The 20,145-nt window shown below is 39.0% G+C and overlaps 1 protein-coding gene across 1 annotated transcript in view; it reads right to left on the bottom strand.

The window, feature by feature from the left end:
* The window catches only part of PREX2 (phosphatidylinositol-3,4,5-trisphosphate dependent Rac exchange factor 2), a gene marked incomplete at its 5' end in the record, with an annotated part of 185,079 nt that overhangs the window by 115,844 nt on the left and 49,090 nt on the right, over positions 1 to 20,145 (bottom strand). The window contains 6 exons of the mRNA XM_082499510.1: positions 3,106 to 3,239; positions 10,187 to 10,348; positions 11,828 to 11,929; positions 14,711 to 14,815; positions 16,602 to 16,724; positions 16,799 to 16,870. Of these exons, the coding sequence (XP_082355636.1) occupies positions 3,106 to 3,239; positions 10,187 to 10,348; positions 11,828 to 11,929; positions 14,711 to 14,815; positions 16,602 to 16,724; positions 16,799 to 16,870 (698 nt within the window). The remainder of the gene's footprint in view (positions 1 to 3,105; positions 3,240 to 10,186; positions 10,349 to 11,827; positions 11,930 to 14,710; positions 14,816 to 16,601; positions 16,725 to 16,798; positions 16,871 to 20,145) is intronic.

Genomic DNA, 20,145 nt, shown 5'->3' with positions numbered 1-20,145 from the left:
TTGGACAGGTGTGATCTTCACTGGGTAAAAATCTAGCTGGAAGGCCAAGCCCGAAGAGTGGTGGTGAATGGAGTTAAATCCAGTTGGTGGCTGATCACAAGTGGTACTCCCTAGGGCTCAGTATTGGGGCCCGTTCTGTTTAATGTCTTTATCAACGACTTGGATGAGGAGATTGAGTGCATCCTCAGTAAATTTTCAGATGACACCAAGTTGGTGGGAGTGTTGACCTGCTTGAGGCTCTACAGAGGGATCTGGACAGGCTGAATCCATGGACTGAGGCCAATAGTATGAGGTTCAACAAGGCCAAGTACCGGGTCCTGCACTGGGGTCACAACAACCCCACGCAGTGCTACAGGCTTGGAGAAGAGTGGCTGGAAAGCTGCCTGGAGGAAAAGGACGTGAGGGTGTTGGTTGACTGCTGGCTGAATATGAGCCAGCAGTGTGCCCAGGTGGCCAAGAAGGCCAATAGCATCCTGGTTTGTATCAGGAATTGTGTGGCCAGCAGGACTAGGGAGGTGATCGTCCCCCTATACTCAGCACTGGTGAGGCCCCACCTCGAGTACTGTGTTCAGTTTTGGGCCCCTCACTACAAGAAGGACATTGAGGTGCTAGAACATGTCCAGAGAAAGGCAACAAAATTGTGAGGAGTCTAGAGCGCAAGTCTTATGAGGCACAGCTGAGGGAACCAGGGTTGTTTAGTCTAGAGAAAAGGAGGCTGAGGGGGACACCTTATCGCCCTCTACAACTACCTGAAAGGAGGTTGTAGAGAGGTGGGGGTTGGTCTCTTCTCCCAAGTAACAGGTAATAGAACAAGAGGAAATGGTGTCATTACACCAGGGGAGGTTTAGATTGTATATCAGGAAAAATTTCTTCACCGAAAAGGTTATCAACCATTGGAACAGGCTGCCCAGGGAAGTGGTGGAATCATCATCCCTGGAGGTATTTAAAAGACGGGTAGACATGGTGCTGAGGGACATGGTTTAGACGTGTTTTGGCAGTGTTAGGTTGACTCAATGATCTCAAAGGTCCCTTCCAACCTAGACAATTCTATGATTCTATCTCATACCAATAAAATAGGACAATTTTTGTAAAATTTCCAAAATACAAACCTCCTGTAAGCAACACTATCCTTACCTACTTGCCAATCACTACCCAAAGTATCTTGCTGGCATATAATCAATTCATTTCCCACCATAAACTCTGCAACTATGTTATAAATTGGGTTATTCCCATGTCTGCAGAGATGTCACCATGGTACCAGCCAATGACATGTAGGACATGATTGCTCAAAAGTAAGAAAATCATAGACCTTTCATGTGCTTTGAGATTTTCATCCAATAGTGCATTTTAGCTAAAATATGGCTACAAAAATACATAATTTAGTGGTAGACAGGCAAAAAGATACTATGTAATCAGCAATTTAATGACAAAATATAGCAAAAATTAGAAATTTTGAAAAGAGCATGAGTTTATAACTAACCAGTCTACATAAAAATGAAACAGAGTTTCAGTTTCAGAAGATTGTTGCAGAAGGATATCCTTGAAATAAATTCAGTATTCAACACTAGATATAATCATGAGGTTCTTAAGTGGTTCACGCTCAACTGTTCCAAAAGTTCTGCAACCTAAGCAAGAGTTGAAACTTAAAAACAAAGGACTGATTCACTAGAGCTAGTGAAGTATAAATTACCTATCTTCTCACGTTAAATGCTTCCCTGCTACCAGTGTAATCTATAGGAGGAAACAATATTCACTGGGGAAGAATATTTTTAAACCTCACTCGGGGTTAGTCAGCAGCTTCTTCAGTAGTAACTCACTGGAAAAACACAGCATTTCCAGTCCAGTCTAAATCAGGTTCTTGCAGAGCAAGCTCAGCAGCTTTACAACACAGAGAGGTTCTTATAAGACATTCTTGACTAACAGGGTCCGTGGCTACTTTCCACTACTACTACTACTATCTACACCACATACTGATGAGTCTGATCTTCCCCACATATTGATTCAGCATGAAGCTCTACAGGTGCTACAGTGAATCTAATCACAACTCTATCGTAGAATCATAGAACCATTTAGGTTGGAAAAGACCCTTAGGATCATCAAGTCCAACCGTTAACCTAGCACTGCCAAGTTACCACTAAACCACGTCCCTCAGCACTACATCTACGCATCTTTTAAATACCTCCAAGGATGGCAGCCCAACCACTTCCCTGGGCAGCCTGTTCCAAAGCTTGATAACCCTTTCACTGAAGAAATTTTTCCTAATAGCCAATCTAAACCTCCTCTGGTGCAACTTGAGGCCATTTCCCCTTGTCCTATCACTTCTTGTTGCCCTTCATTGTCCTCGACTGGACGCTGAAGTAGATGGTGGATTTTCCTCTGACACCATCCACAAGTGTGCAGAGGCAGAGATAATGGTATTCAGCAGTGCTGTTAGAGAGCATACTCAAGGTCTATCATGTATCTAGGTATCTAACAAGGATCTGTCCAGTATTCGGTGTATTCAATATGTATTCAGTGGCTATTCAAAAACAATTTCTGGATCAAAGAGACAAACTTAAGCAATTTCAAGAGGGGTGCCTGTACGTAGGGGAACCCTTATTTCTCAGAAGCATAAAAGCACCGAACATTAACAGCAGAAAGTTGTTGCTGAACTAAGGAATTGGTCCTGCCAATGCAGCAAGGAGCGGCTTTCTGGCTATTTTCCCTGATGAGAAATACACACTTGAAACTCTCTAATCTGTAGATACTTATTTTATAGCATAAGCTACAATACTAATTTGTTTGAACTAAAAATACAGTCTGTTTACCATTCCTAGAAGAGAGTGAGGCCATCGCATATAACCTGTTGTGGAAGACTGACAAAACAGATTCTTTCTCCCTGTACTTCACCATTTGGATTATGCATTCATATAAATTTTTTCCAGTGTTTGAATTAAATACGGTTCTCTGGATGACAGGTCTCCTCTAAAAATGGTTACTTTCATATTGCAATTAACTGCAGTAAACACTTTGGTGTTGTTCAAATATTCTTACAACAGCATACAGAGGATTAGCTCTACTGTGAGAAAAAGACATTATTTTTGAAAGTATAGATTAATCATTTACCTGTGCTTTTTTTTGCAGTACACCAAAAGGTTATCAAAAAGAAAAAATATCCTCTCTTGAATATTTCCAGCTGAAATTTTCAGTAGTAGCCCACTTCGTAGCATTTCCGTGCATGTGTCTGTGATGTTGGACCCCTAAAATCAATTGGAAAGAGATTATTTTTTATTCCATGAGAACTGAAGGACTCAGCACCAATCAAGGAAAAGTTTCTTATACATACTCACAACCGTAATGATTCTCTGGAAACACCAAACTCATGGTAATTTATTACACTGTAATTAAATAATAATTTCTAATGATGCTTAACACCAGCTTTGTATTCATTTAGTATTGACAGTAATTGGGGCGGAGGGTTTGTGGGCTTTTTGAATGGATGAAGTTTAATCACTGAAGTTTCCAAATTATCTTACATCTGTGCATAAGACTTCTCCTGAAAAATCGGCCCAACTTTATACAATAACTCTTACCCTCAGTAACTGTACTATTTAGTCAGAAATGTCTGAAAATGGGGCTTTACAAGACATAATCTATGCCAACATGAACTCGGAAGCTGAAACTTGAACATTGTTAAGGGTATATACTTCTACACTAAATCAAGCTAAACACAAAACCAAAACCAAAAACCAGGACGATTTAAAACTCAGGTAAAGCTAAATAGTGGCACAAGCAACTAAGACTGTCTAGTATACTTCCTTCTTCCTCTGAAGAAATCAGAATTTTGCTAAGCTTTAGATGTTTGGGATGAAATTTTCCAAGCCTCTTTTTTGCTTCAGGCAGATTGTTCTTTCATGTGAAAAGGCAGCAGGCATTTTCATAAAGGTTAATGGAAAAGAAGCAACGTTAACAAAGAATAACATTTCCCCAAAAATATTTCTGTGAAAAAGTCCTGGCATTTCTACACCTTGTAAAGAGAAATTTACCTCTCAAGGACGCCTGCCTTGAATTCAGAGGTGTATTTGGCTGTTCTGAAAATCCATGCTCCTGTGGGACAGAGCTCCTGTCCCTGTGCTATTACGCATCCAGCCGTGCCATCCTATTGATAATTATGCGTGTTGACTGCACCAAGCATACACCCGTGGCTCGAGGAGTCTCCTAACTCGGGGCAGTCAACAGTCAGCTTGGAAAACCCGCAAAGGCCAGGACTTTCCTTTCATCTACACATGTTCTGAATGACTTACGCCTGCAATAGCTGTAGTTACTTCCCCTTCTTGATCTAACCACAGTAGCCCAAAGAGAAATGCATCCAATTAAGAGCCAAGAAGCAGCCATGGCTTCTGCTCTCTGCTCTTCATCTTACCGTTCATCCTCTGGGCGTCACAGCACTGGATATTGAGCAATAGCTCAGACACTGTTCTAAGAATGCAGTCTGTTTACAGAGATGATAAGAGAGATTGCGCAACCATCACACTGGAAGACAGTCCAGGTCTCTAAATAAAGCAGCTTAAGTATCAGTATTAACTAACCACTTTTTGTTTCCATTTAGGATCGAATGAGCCAAAAATGAATGTCATCTATAGCTACTAGACCATACGTCCCCTCGTAAGACAGAAAAAGCACCAGAAGCTGGCATACTAATTTTACAGTTTTATTTGAAACCAAACACTGAAACACCTTAAAAGCATATTCAATAATATAAATTAAGCATAAATTAGGGCTGCACTTACTGTTTGCTGAAAACAACTACAGAAATGCATGTTGTTTCTTTCCCTTCTATTTCATAGCTTTTATGTATTAAAAAGAGTAACCAATACCTTATGCGGCTTTTAAAATTGGCTGGAATAGTACTTACTAATAATTTACATTTTAAAAAGCCGGATTTTTTTAAAACGTTTTTGGTTTGTTTTCATGGAAAACTTGAGCTTTGCCGGAAAATTGTAATTTTTTGTAGGCAAGCCAATAAAATTTCAGCTTAAGGCTTCAAAACGGTTTCAGCAGTTTCTGTTTTCTACAAATGGGTTTATTTTTTCATAGAAAGGGTTTTATGAAAACTTTTTGTCTCTTTTTATTGAAAAATTTCGTTTTCCCCGTAGAAAAATACAACCTTTTCCCAACAGCCCTAGTATGATCTGCTCCTGTGACAGCATCATGCCATAAAATACCGTATTTTATACATACTTTAAATGTATATAATTCAGGCAACCTGAATTATCAGGATTTGCCTCATCCATGATTCAAGTTCAGCATTGCATTATGACAGTAAGTATTATTTGTATCACATTACTACCCTTTGCTAGTGTTTTCCTCTTCATTTTCTTCCTTTTCTAATATAAACTGCTAGATGATGAAAAAAAAAAAAAACATTCTAGAGACTTTTTTTTCCCTTGGAGACCTCCCGTCCAAATACTGAACTGTGTTAACTCCACTTATCGGATACCTTTTGACAAGATCACAACCCGTGCTGGTGTGGCTGCAGGTCAGTGAATTCTGTTATCGCTGCTTTATTTGCTGAAGTCCAAGGGAACAAGCTAAGAGGATCAGAAGTCGCATCTGGCTGTCCTACATAACACTGCCAGTGCAGAAAAATCCCCCGCCACCCCCTTGCCTATGTCACACTGTTAGGGGTCAGCCTGTTCCTAGACTCGGGGTGGGCATGGAGCTGAAAGGGACGAAAGAGGAAGGGCGTATTATGGAAAGCACTGCTGTCTCTACACCTGGGATGAGCGCTCCCCTCCATCGCATCCCTTAGGGATGAAAAACACGCCTGGAGAAGGATAAAGCAGAGAGCGTGCAAGCGCTGCCATATCCAGCGTGCAATTCAAAGGAGGACTGACAACTATAAGAATGTTTTCATGAAGGATGTAGCTACACCTTGAACCTCCACGTGGGTTTACAGCAGGAACACCAAGCTAAAGTTGATATCCAACACAGCAGGATAATTCATCTACCCAACTCCGAGCTGTCCCTCTCATGGGGCAAGGCTCAAGGCTGCAGTACCAGATGAGAAGTCACCCTTGTCCCAGAAGCAGGAGAGGCTATCTACTGCACAGCTAAAACTGAACTATGCTACCATACCACAAAATACATACATTCAAAATGCACTGAAAAGAGAGAGACTATACGCAAGAATTGTAAGACAATATCCCCCTCATCCTTAAGTCATTAAACACCCATCTTTGACATTAAAAAAAATGTCCTTCATTACCTTGAGATCAAAAGCACCATTTGTTGGTTTTATTTGTTACAAAAGCTACTTATCCACATATTCTGGGCAAATGTCAATCAAACATGGAGGACATGGAGGTCTGACCATACCGATCCAGTGGCCATCACGCTAGCAGTGATAAAGATCAGAAATAGTAGATATTAACTTACTCTTCAATGCTTGCACGTGGGCATAGGAAACAGAAATAAAATAGGTGAAAGGGCTAAAAATTCTGGAGTTTAAAACAGAAATCTCTATTAAAATACTACTTAATGACATGGCGGAATGGAAAGGAACAGAATACCCCATGCTATTGTCACTCAGTTGGCCTGTGACTCAGACTGGGTTGTTTGGCTTCCAGCTTACAATAAATGCAACAATTTTATTTTTTCGTCTCTCATTGTAACATCCACGCAAATTTTACTGACAGACTCCTTCAGCTGCTGAGCCATTCTCCAGCTGAGACAGCCACCTACACAAGTTCTGAATTCAGTCCAATAGATTTAACCACTTAGGAAATTAAGTGAGAAAGCCATTATACTCAAAATTTTCTTTCTTGAAACAGATGTTCCATTTTTCCATGAATCTGTATTTTTATCATAATAAACACAAGCTTCATTTTATGACACTTATGTATAGGAATTCAAGTCATGCTTTGATCAGATTCTAAAAATAGTCTTCATTTTTTTCCCTTTCCTTCTAGTTGGGGCCAAGCAATGTGCTAAGCATTTCCTTCTGGAAGGAAATCTCCAACAAGTTTGCCCCTTTATTTTTAGGCGATGCAGAAAACCAGATGTTTGTTTAATTAAATCCACTCTCATACATTGCATTCAGAGATTTTTTGCAGTTGTTGTTGGGAATCATTCAAAATACTATTAGCTCTTATACATGCTCTGGAATTCTTACCATTTCAAGGACTAACCGTATGTTATGTTTGAAAAGGATGCGCGTATTAAGATCAGGGCAATTTTGCCAGATTGGGCACCTTGTGGTTGCCACATGATAACATCAAACCTCATCAGCTAAACTACAATAAATACCACCTAACTCTACTGAAACATACTATTTTAAGACGATGGCACTATTTCAGTGTTCAAGCACAAGTAAAATCCTAAAATTAAATCGGGGGGGGGGGGGGGGGGGGAACAACAACAACAACAACAAAAAAATCCAAGGTTGGAAGAAAATTACTATGTTATGGTTCAGATAATACATTCTGAGCACAGAGAGTAAGTCTATGTTTCGCATGCTTCTGTCCATATTGTCACCTTTCCTTATTGTTACCTTTGCTCATTAATATATTTCCAAGAGCAAACATATTTACTACTGTATGTCTTACTAAGGATTCAGAAGAAACTTAATGCAGGAAAGTGGATTCCCTTTTCAGGGTTAGAGGTTTGAGAACAGTCAGTTCTTAACCAACTTACATGACTAATAATGCATTCAGTTAATAATACTGTAACTTTATACTTGAGTGTGTTCATTAAAATGGATTTGACAAATATCTGTAAGACTCAGGCACTGAAAGCAAGTAGAATTTTAATCACTCTAATGCAGTAGAAAACTTAATTGAAAAGTTGAACATAATAGAAGGAGTAAAGACAGTGATAGGCAATAAGGATTATTTAACAAATCTCCATGCCATAAAATATTCAGCAACATAGGCACTTGATATTGCTTCTATCATGAAGTTATTGCACAAGCATGTCTAATGTATTTTAATATTCATATGCAGTAATATTTCCAAGTTATTGCTGATGACAGAAAGTTCAAGGTAATTACAAAAGAAACTTATTTTCACCAAGTCTAAACCACGTTGCTTCTTTTGGAAAGTGTGAGGTCAAGTAGACTTCCTCTCGATGACAACACTTAGAGGTTTACTTTATCTAAGAAGTCCTTTCTTTTTAAAAATCCTACAATCAACATAATGGCATGAGTACATACTCTCTGTCATTTGTCTTTAAATGGCTTTTTTTTTTTTTTATTATTTGAGATTGAGGATTACAATTAAATGCAGAAAGGGTCTGTCTGACTACAGACCAGCAATTATACAGCTTTTATACTTGCTAAAATTCCTTCTCTTTAGGCACTGTGAATTTTTGTGGAATGCATTATAGTGACAGTCCCGTATCAAAAGACCACAGAGCCTTGAACTCTTGCATAAGAGGATCTCTCTGCTCTAAACTATACCTACGCCAATTACAGAAATGGAAGAGCAGTTCTTGTAAATACTGCTACACAGGAAAAAGAAAAATACCTTAAGTGATACATTTCAAATCCCACAATGCGCTGAAGAAACATGAAGAATTTTGATTAAAGCAAAATTAATTGCTTAATCCAAGTTCAGAATGAATCAAATCTTCCCACACTACTCAATTAACAACAAATCAAGGGTTTGCGTAAGTCCACAGATCAGGAGATTTCACGTGGAGCAGACAGGAAATAATTTTGCGGTGTCATGGGCAGTATTTAGGGGGTTCCTTGTTCAGTGTAATTTTTATGCTCCTTTCAGACAGTGGCTTGTTCTGCTGAACGCTTCTGGAAGGCAGAGGGAGACCGAATCCACTGCTGCAGAAGCGGAGCGCATCCTTACGCACAGCAAGCTCAAGGAACAACAGGTGTAGTGACAGCAGGAGGTTTAGGGAGGGAACATAGCTGTAGAGAAACTACTTTTTTTGTTTCTGCTGATTTATCTATGACCATGAATATCTCCTTAAAAATTGAGTATTCTGGTCAACATTCTAATTTTCAGTTGTCAGACTTTTTAGGGAACTCTGTCAGTTCAAGTTCAGGCAGGTCTATCTCAAAGCTTCCTCTGATTCAGTGTCCCCTTGTTGTCCCTAACCTTTTCTTTTCTCTGCACTGTAAAAAGGCCATTTCCTACTATATAGGTGAAAGATCAGGTTCTCAGTCTATCAGACTAACATGCAAAAAATACAGTTTTCTAGCTACCTTTTCCAGCCAGCAAGCCTTCCACAAAGCTTAAAAGGATAAAATCTCGTCCTCTAGCTCTTAAGCAGCTTTCTCAGGAAGAGAAGTAGCACATCTGAGTAAAGTATTCAAAAAAGCAAAGAACTACTTCCATGTTGAAATTTGTGTCTTAAAAAACCTCTGTATTATATTCAAAACTCAGGTTTTTAAAAAATGTTTATATTACTTGCTTTACATTTCTTTTACTGGGACTTCACTTGTGTTTCCCTCCCACTTCAGTGCAGGCAGCTCAGACATTTCCATACAAAACACCCAAGGCAACTTAAAGATACATCTGTCTTTCTGTACAAAATAATTACAGTGCTCAAAATAATAAAAAAGAAAGATTTTGGTGCTACAGCTACTTGATCTTGTAGGGGGAAAGGGCGGCTCTTCTGGTTACTACTGACAAGTCTAACTCAGGAACAGACCTATGGTTTCTTCACAAAACTAAAGCATTAAAGCTCTTCCATTTGCAAACTATAAAAAAAAAAACCCAAGTCTCATACAGATTATATTGAACCCATTTGTGTTAGTTTAGCTCAGCCAATAGTAAGGGACAACCAACAAGTTGACAAAAACTAATGCTTTTAGTGCTTAATAATAAATAATCAGATTTTTTTTTTCAACCAGACAAAATGCTGCTAGGCAGGCATTGACAGCAGTAAAATCAGAGCAGCAGTTACACTACGATTTATAGATCTGTAGGTGTGCACACATACATATTGATGTAAATGTTCAATATTCTAAGTCAAACACTAAGCATTTGTCCTCTTTCCTGGAAGTCTGCTATTTTATAGCTGTCACGGACAGCGCTTAATTTACAAAATAGATTCCAAATAAAAGTTGTGATTTCACAGAACTGAGGAGCTGACGGTACCTCAGGATCACAAAACCAGTGCAATACATGCTTGTTGAAAACTGTTACTCCCTCCTCAATATAGAAAGCAACAAATCTTATGACAGTACCTCCCATCCTTCAACATGAGACTGCCATTCTTCCAAAAACTCTAGTTTTTCCATTTGTCTCTTGGCCTCATTTATGTTGGAACAGACAGCTTTCATGGCCTGGAGGGCTTCCATTAGTGCTGCATAGTCACTGTGCTTCCTCGGAGTCCGCTTCAGTAACTCCTATTTAAATGTTTAAAGAAAAAGAAAAAAAGAAACTTGTCTTTGATCTCTAAATGTACATTACAGGAGGCTTAAATTGACTAAGATACAAAGTCAAAGAGTAACCAGACTTCTCTTTTACTAGGTGAAAAAGTAATAAACCCTCCAGCATTGTGTACTAGTAGGATCCTAAAACTCAGAGAAAAAAATTACTAACAATAAAAATAATCACTACGCAGGAAAAAGTTTGCATTCCAGCTCCAAAAATGTTTCTTCATATTGAGCTTTGGGGTTTGGGTTTGTTTTTTTTTTTTTGTTTGTTTTTTATATTCCACAGGATGGAACTGTTCAATAGCAAGGATAACAATTCCTCTTAAAAATGTTAGTTTACTGACGTCAAAATTAACACCTGCCCTTCCTTCAACTCAGGGCAAAACCCATGTTCCTTTAGCTCCACAGTATTGTTTAATCTAGTGCAATACACCAGAGCACTGAACAATAGTTTAGGTGACTCACTGATTTCAGATGGTTACGGCTAATGGCAGCCGTACTAAAAAACAAAAGTTGAGTTGCCAGCATTCATTTGAGATTTCCCATCTCAAACTACCAACTACCCATTTACAGCTGGACCAACTACGGACAGCCTTCAGCGCATACCCTGACTGAGGCGTGAGTACACTCCTCCCGGAGCCCCAGCTCTGCTGTCACCACACCCTGTATTTAAATTTAACATAAATATATTAATTTCAGTGTTTCCCTGAAGTAATTAATTAGTCATTTTCCCTTGTTTTGTCTGTAGATCCTTCACTCAAAAAATAGAAGACAAAAATAATTCTAAAATAGGCCAAGGGAACTGTTAAACCACAGATATCTGGGATGACTCAAACCTCATTGCAATTATTACATTATTTAACTTGTTATAAAAACCTTTATTTTATCATGTTTATTTTTAAGTTTTTATGTCTAATGTTGATCAGCACATTTAACATTTTTCATTAAGTGGTAACAGTAAGATAAGAACAAACATATCAATGGTCATAGAACGACCTACAGTATCTTACTGTTACTCTGCAGTTTTTCTTACAAATCATTTTCATAAATATTTTTCATTTATAGTCTGGTGATGGAAATCAGAAACATCAAAGCACGTCAGTAAGAAACCCTGCTATCCCAAGCATTTTAAGCGAGGACATGGTCAAACCCAGCTGAAATCAGTCCCATTAAACTCCCTTCAATGGCTCACTTCCGTTCAACAATGGAGAGGCAGCGTTATGACTAGGTGCAGAGGGGAGCTAATCATCTCGACCCAGCCAAACTCCTCAGTCCTTTTAATACTGATGTCAGAGGACTTGCCACTGGCTTTAATGAGAGCAAGTCTGTGTCCAATATCTAATAAAGAGATTATTCACTGGGTAGAGATTGTTACTGCTGTTTGCAAGTACCCTTAGCAACCAGTTTTATATAGAAGTATAAAGTCCTAAATAAAAATCTTGTAAGTACCTTCAAAAGAAGGGGATACTTGCATATTCTCTGTATCGGCGTTACCAGATATCCCTCCAATGGTACATCTGTGTTCTTGCGTCCTCCAAGAAGCATGCAATTCTAGAGTGTGAACAGTTTCAGGAATTATTAAAATATCCCGAGAAAATTATCAGAAATAAAGACAAGGGCATACACATACTGCAATATTGGCTAAGCTACATATAAATTATATTTGTATATGTTAAATATGTGATGAGGGAGGTTTGCAAAAGTGTCAAAAGAACAGGCTTGAACACATGTATAGGCAGGTACATTGATTACTGTACACGACAAGGAAGCTGCAATGGTGTTCTGCAGGCATCTCCCCTACGTATCCTCTTCATCCAGTCTGACTAAGAGTGGCCCTTTTTTAAAGTTTAAAAATAAAGTACAGTAAATAAAATGTTAAAAATATGCTTTCACACTTCAATGAACAAAAATAAAATTAATTCAGGGTGACCACTAAAGGTGTGTTTGCGACAGTAAGTAGCATCAAAGATTCTTTGAAAAGTTTGAATATGGCCATCCTAACACACACAAACAAAAAAGTCATCTGTTTAAATGCTTCTATATTTAAATGTGAAGTGTAATGAATAAAATAACCTTAGTCATGGATAAAGAATATGTGAGTTTTAAGAAGACATCCAACTATGGAAGCAAAGAATACATGAGATATTGGGTGGAAGCATCCATGAAAAAGCAGCTGAGAGAGAGAGAAAAGAATAAGGGCTATTTGAGATAACAAAGTATGCAAGGGACATCACAGCAAATATTTGAAATTGCTGGATTTAAAGTGTAAGTACATAAAGACCTAAAGTAATGACGGAAATTATTTTATGGAGAGATCAGAAGGAATTGTGATGCAATGGTATGAGATAATCTACAGCTTCAAAGAGCAAGATGTCTTAACCGAGAACACTAAACAAAAGCAGTTTAACACAGCCAGATGGTATGTTGACATAGGCCACAAATCTGGACGCAGACACATTGTTGATGGAACAGAGGCTACACAACTGGGTGGCCGCTCTGCTCAGCACGTAAGTCACAACACACACACCCCATAACCAGTACTGCTAGGGGAATCTCTACACCCACTCTTAAGTCTCTGCTTTGTATTCATGGTTAAACAGCTTCTGCCTTATCCTAAAGGATCTTTTCTCCTGAAGGATCTCACCTAGCTTGCCAACAAAAAAGCTTTACTGATAAAGACCAAGCAAGATAATGGCAATGAAGACTATAGGTTTATATAATGACTGTCTCTATACTTAGTGGCTCAAAAGTTCGGCTTCAGGTCCCGATTACTTATAGATAATCACATCTCTAATGACCTGAACTGTTCTGTCTGGCTAGAAGGCTTCAAGCGTGCTTTTAAACCAAACAGTCAGCCCGCCTGTTCTCTACATTAGACTGCTGCCACTTACTCTACAGAAACGTCCTGAATCTATGAGGAACCCAAAGCAGATGTGGAAGCCCTGTGCATGCACCCAGGAATACATAACACTGACACATCATGAACTGCCACAACTGCCCGCTTGGCCTTCTTTCCCACAAAACGAGCTCTTTGCAACCTTTCACTCAAACATTTTGCTTTTTGTCTCTAGTCAGCATTCTTCTTGAGTCTGGCCATGCTGCTCCCAGTCTGGCTGTTCGCAGCTCCTCAAGCCTGGGGCAAGGTGAGGGATACTGTGTCAAACACTGAGGAAAAACAGGGCAACTTTGAAGCTGTTTTTAACTATGAACGGACTGCTGATGAAGAGTAAGAGACTCTTGGCCAAAAGGCCTCATGTCACCCAGTACACTCTACAATAAGGAAATTCCCATATTGCTCGTTACCTTCGCTATAAGTAAACGCAGCTAGGAAGGGAGTCAGGCCCAGATTCTTTCAAAAATTTAGTTATCTGCAATAGGACAACTAAGAACTCTGCCAACAGCAGTAGTGAAAGCCTATTGCATGCTAAAAAATATTAATAAAATTAAATAAAACTTTTGATACTGCCAGCATTGGCATCATCTCTTTTTGTTAACCATATCTGTGATGCTTTGCTCATAGTGTCATTTGCTCTCCAGTCCTAAAATGCAATAATCAGATCTGATCACTCTGCAATTTGATATCATATCTGAGGGCACCCTCTCAGGCATTTAAGCTCCAATATAGTAGGCCCCACATTTCAAAGGTGACCTTTTTATCACAGGACACCATGAATGAAAGCACAAAACTCATTCTATACTGAATTCTTCTTTTAACAACTAATATCAACTATTAGGAAGCTCAGTAGTTACATGGAAACTGGTTTTGGTGTTGGAAAATCATGAGGGCTGTCATACTCAACATTTTAAAACCATTCCTTATTTGTCTTGTAAAGTGAAAGACTAATTGTGTAGCTGTTTCTTTTGACCTCAGACTAAGTCAGCATCTAAGATCAGGATGGCTACTCCATGATCCATAACAAAACATTCTTCTGTCTGGCACAGTCATGGCTACAGTTCCAGAAAGTGAACCTTCTTTTCAGAAGTTCTGACGAGTCCTTCAGCTTCCTCCTCTAAATTCTTTCCCTACCCCTCCTCACATATCTTATCCTCTTCTTTCTTCTTTCTACAGGCACGGCTGGATTTACGCTCTTGTCTCTTGGCCAGCAAGTTCAAGGCACACTGCCTAATGCTGTATTACGCACAGATCCAAATGTGGCAGTGAAAACACGGTGTACACAACCCCTTCTCTGGAAACAGCACGCCCAGCTAAAACTGCCTGCTAACCGCTTACAGGTGTGCTTGTAGTTGTTACATGGTGGAGGTGACATTGCTAACAATTCACTGCCCAGTCAAAAAACAATTAGTTAGAACATCAGTTCAAAGTTTATTTACCAAAAGAAATGTCCGCACTGTTCTTATTTTGTTAAGGTCAAGCAGAACTTTCTGTGCCTTCTCGTGGTTACTGCAGTATTCATCATAGATACGGAATTTCTCTTTCTGCAGAAACAAAGAAATACATTGTTCTTCGCTTGCCATTTTGATTTTTTGTTAATTAATAAAACATGGAATGAACACTTTTCAAAGCTGAATAGCTAACGTAGTCTTAATTTTAGAAGGTCATCTCTTCCTCCTACGTTTATTATTTGAGGTCTTGCCTCAAATTAAGAGTTATGAACAGTCTGGAAGCATCACTTGGGAATTTCAATCATAGAATCAGGGTTGGAAGGGACCTCAAGGATCATCTGGTCCAACCCTTCTTGGCAAAAGCACAGTCTAGACAAAACAGTCCAGCACCCTGTCCAGTTGAAATTTAAGTGTCCAGTGATGGGGAACCCACTGCTTCCCTGGGAAGATTATTCCAATGGATGATTGTTCTCACTGTGAAATTTTGTCCTCTTGTGTCCAACCAGAATCTCCCCAGGAGTAACTTGTACTCGTTACCCTTCATCTTTTCCATGTGACTCCTTGCAAAAAGGGAGCCTCCATCTTCTTTGTAGCCACTCTTTAAATACAGGAACGCGGTAATAAGGTCTCCCCTAAGCCTTCTTTTCTCAAGGCTGAACAAACCCAGTTCTCCTAGCCTTTCCTCATGTGGCAGACTTCCCAATCATCTGTGAGACCCTTCTCTGGACACTCTCTAGCCTGCTCACAGCTTTTTGTATATCAGGGACCAAAACCCTTGTTGGTGCAACCCAGCATCTCGTTGACTTCCTTTGCCGCTGCAGCACACTGTTCACTCATATTGAGCTGCTTGTCCACCAGGACTCCCAGGTCCCTTTCCACAGAGCTGCTCCCCAGACGGGTAGATCCCAGCCTGGACTATGTTTTCCCAGATGCAAGACCTTACATTTGTCTTTGTTGAACTTCATAAGGTTTTGCTGAAAAATTTCAGGGGCTGGACTATCACAAAAACCAGGATGAAAAAAAAACAGGAAGAAAATGCACAATGAATGGCTTATTTGCTGACATCTTTACCTAATTTGTCTGCAAATATTTGTTTGCAAATATGATCCATACTTCTTCAGAGTCAAAAACTGATGTTACTCAACTTCTGTAAAATGTTTCCGTGAACCATTAATAATTTTCTCCTCCCACAATGAATAAAAGACTTAGCAAACAAATGGGACTCTAACCAGAGATAACAATGAAACTTAGACTTTTTTTAGGCCTACAGCTGTAAGTAAACTAACTTGTCCTGATTTTTCAGAGCTCTGTAACACTGACATCCTTGTTTTGCTCCAACAGGAAAAATAACACCCCTAGAAAACAATTACTACCGGTCATACAAACATACTTGTGGAGGTACTGCAGTTGTGAGAAGTAAAACATCTTCATAGTCCAGAACCATGGAGATATTTTACCCAGCATATGCAATTCTTTGTTAAATATTCACATTTTTGCCTAGCATCAAATAGAATAAAGCATATTATTACTTTTGCTGTTTCATGCAACCCTGATCCTTCTACCTCCATCCCACGTATAGGCACCAGCCTTGCTCATACTGCAGGGCTCAGTTGGTCAGCCTGGGCTAATTTGGTGAATGCAAAAATGATGAAACAACAAAGGTTTGCCCATTTGTTATGTTCTTCCTTCATTCTCCTCCCCTCTGTTTTTTTTTTTGGAAATGAGAGTAACCAAGAGATGACCTCAAAGTACTCTACATTATGCAATCAAGTCATATTTTGTCCTCATGACTACGTACATTCATCATCCTGACAGTAATTAATAAATAAAACTAATAAAGGAAAAAATTGAAATAAGGCTGTAATAAAAGATAGCATACATAATGAAGAAAGCAGGTTCCAACTTCATGCTGCGCGTTAGGTTCTGGCTGTAAGCACTCCTCCACCAGGGACAGGAAGTTTTTGTGCACTGCAAGAATATCTTCAATATTTGAAAACAACATCTGTGAAAGAATAAAACATTCATAAATAAAACATCAGATACAAAACAGCTGAAATATGCAATTAGGAGACTAACCTTAACTGTCTCTTCTGTGACATTTTTATCCACTTTGGCTGTAGCACATTGGATCATTCGGTGAAGGAAAGCCTGCATGAAACAAGACAAATGAGGAAAAGATATTTCAGGAAGACTTGAACAATTTTTGGCATTTTATGCTTATAATTTGTTTCCCAAATGTCTTATGCTTTGGATACAGAGTCACATCAAAATATTATTCGGAATGTAAAACAAGCATTTTACTTATAAAGCATTTAGTAGTCCTGTTATCCTAACATGATATGAAATCCTACCTACACAGTGTTAAAAAGAGTTAAACAGCGAAATATTAATGAAGCTGAGAAACTGAATGTTCTCTGAAGTACCACTTCCACCCTGCACTCATATTACACTCAAGCAAGATGAATAAATTTTCAAAATCTTGCTCTAGCACTTTACAAATTGACGACAAGAAAAAGCTGAAATAAGCCACTAATTTCTAAATTAAAACTAGTCACAAGATACCATTATGAAATGTAACTTTTACCATAGCAACCACAAGTAAGATTTCTAATATATTAATCAAACCTATTGTAAAGTAAATTTGCTTAAATAAATCAGCTGCACCTGGTTTTGCTTAATGAAAATGTTCACAATTCCTTCTATAAGACCTCATCCTCAGGGATCAAATGAGAAGTTAGTAATACCACTAATAAAATACCAAAAGAATAAGTTTTCTTATATTTCATATTCGAGAATTGGAAACGACGAGAAAAGATGTACAGTTAAGTCACTTCAAAATAAATAAATCACATTTCAGGTACAAAGGATATAATTAATTTTTATGAATTCATTCCATTACAAAGACTTGGTTACATTCTGAAAATATCTACACACTGTAGACTAAAAATCTTACATTGACAATTCTTCACACAGACACGCATATTCTTTAGTCATTAAAAACTTGCACCCCAAGTACACAAATGTCATGTCTTTCATAACCATTTAGCTCCAAGTCACTGTGCATTGTACACTGTACATGAACTCATTTAAATTCTGGTGTGGTGCAAATTCCATAAAAGAGGCAATAAATAACCCCTGTGTGGAAGGATAGCAGTCACAGCATCCCTTTTTTTCTCTCTGTTGGGACTTAGACATTTTCATTCCCAAGCCGTGATCCTTTCTCTGCTGAAGAGGACTACGTAACTGGCATTACATATTTTTATTACTGAAGAGACAAATCTAGTTATCCAGGACATAAACAGAATTAAGTCTGGAATATTGCCAGCACACTGCATGTTTCATATCACCCTCTACAGTGGTGTAGATTTTCTACTTCGTTAAACCCCTCTTTTTCCTGACTATTTATGCTTTCTTTCTAATGTTTTATTGATGGTAAAAAAATGCCTTTAATTCATTTGCAGCAGTTAACTGTTGGTGGACGACAGCCCTTTATATCCCTCCTTGCTATGAACAGCCACAGGGGTTACGGCAAATTCACTGTGCGCATCGCCTGTGCGGTGCACAACCCATCCCACACGGAGTGAGAAAGCCTGTTTAACTGTATGACTCTAAACCCATTTATTGAAAGTTTTTGCTAAACCAGCCAACAGTATTAAATATACTTTAGAATTGAGAGGGAAAAAAATAAATTCACCAGAGCTGCCTCCGAAACTCACATCGATTTTTACTGTCCATAATCTCCCTCTGTTCACATTATTTCCCCATAGACCAAACATACTGCTCACTCACACTTATGCAGTCTCAGAAGATCTTCATTTCCTGGAACTGTGAAGGAAGGTGAACACTCAGTTGGCTGAAGGCGAAACAGAAAACGATCTGGGAGCTGGGGCAATAAGTTATTCTCGAGTGATTCAAGACACAAACTGAGAGTCATGAGGTCAAGAAAAGTATCCATCAGCTGCAATAAACAGAGCTGTCCGAGCATTGCTGTCCCAGACCCCACATCTGCAGAGGTTATCAGAAACAGAATACAGGAAAATGCAAACTCTGGCAGAACCCAGACATGTCACTAATGAAGGTAGGGGGGCCTAGGATGACTTCACCCACTTCCAGCAACTCGGCACAAGCCCTTATGTTATGTTGCTGTACTCATACCATGGTGGTAGCATAGTCATGATGCCAGGTTTTCCCTAAAGATTTGCCACCTGTTGTTCCATCAATGCAGATTTGCTTCCGGAAACATAACACTGTGTCCCACAGATCTATGGATGTTACCATTTGAACCTTTCAGGACACTTAGATGAGAGCACTACGAAGCCACACATATCTCAAAGTAACTGGAAAAATCACATGTTTTCTAGAAGAGTGGGGTAAGAGAATTCAGGGAAGTGCAGGTATGGATGGAGGTGTCTACCTCCATCCACCTGCCACCAAGACCCGTCCTTGGCGGTCTTGACCCACTGTGGAGTGAGCAATGCAGATCAATGATGAAACCCAGGTTTCCATGATGACAAATGCCCCTATCAACTCCCTTCCTGGAACACAGAGACACTGCTGACACCATACATACAACACCTCTGCCCTGGGATTTTGCTAGGGAGAACAGGCAGCTGTCATCAGGCAGGAGGATGGAGAAGTAATTGCTTTGGTTACACTGTAAAATAACCTTAATCCAGCACTGTGACTATGGAAAGATAGATATCTCTGAACTTGTATTAACACACAGTAGGTCTCAGGGAGACATAACTATTCAAAAGACTCGAGAATTATTTGAACATCAACCGAGGACAAGCAAGAACAGTTCTTCAAAAATTAGTAAACAAAGAAAAATTAGGTCATTTGTAGACACAGCCTTAAGGAGGACCCCAATGTAGAAATTACAGCCCTTAAAAGGAAAATATATAAAGATGCCCAGAAACTACTCAGGCATTGACAGCCACTGAGCTAAGAGAAAGAAGTTTATAGGAGCTTTTGAAGGTAAACTACATAAACTATTACTAACCATAGAAAAAACACACCTGTGGGAAAAAAAAAAAGAAAGAAAAGCAAACTGGATATCTCAGCCGATTTATGATTCACTAAAGAACCAAACACGCACAAAAAAAGGTCAGAAACTCTTCTGAAATAGCACTGAGTGGTTTCTAAAAGTTCTACCATAACTTCAAGTCTGCTGCCCAAAGTCCAGACTCATTACTGAGCACATTACATGAAGGAGCAAAGCATTACAAATTGCAAGGACACAGCTAAATAGCCCCTGCTACTGGACTAAGCAAACAACTGTAGCAATCAATTGGCATACATGATTCCCAGGCTCATTAAAAGAAAAAAAAGAAAAGAAAAAAAGAAAAAACCCACCCAAAGCAAAAAATCAGCTCAAACTTAATGCAATTTCATTTATCACGCACACATGTCAGTAAATCATG

Source organism: Vanellus vanellus, assembly GCF_965231255.1.
Source record: "Vanellus vanellus genome assembly, chromosome: 2".
Classification (NCBI taxonomy): domain Eukaryota; kingdom Metazoa; phylum Chordata; class Aves; order Charadriiformes; family Charadriidae; genus Vanellus; species Vanellus vanellus.
The sequence above is the reverse complement of the archived record's forward strand: the minus strand, read 5'-3'. Positions and strand labels throughout refer to the sequence as shown.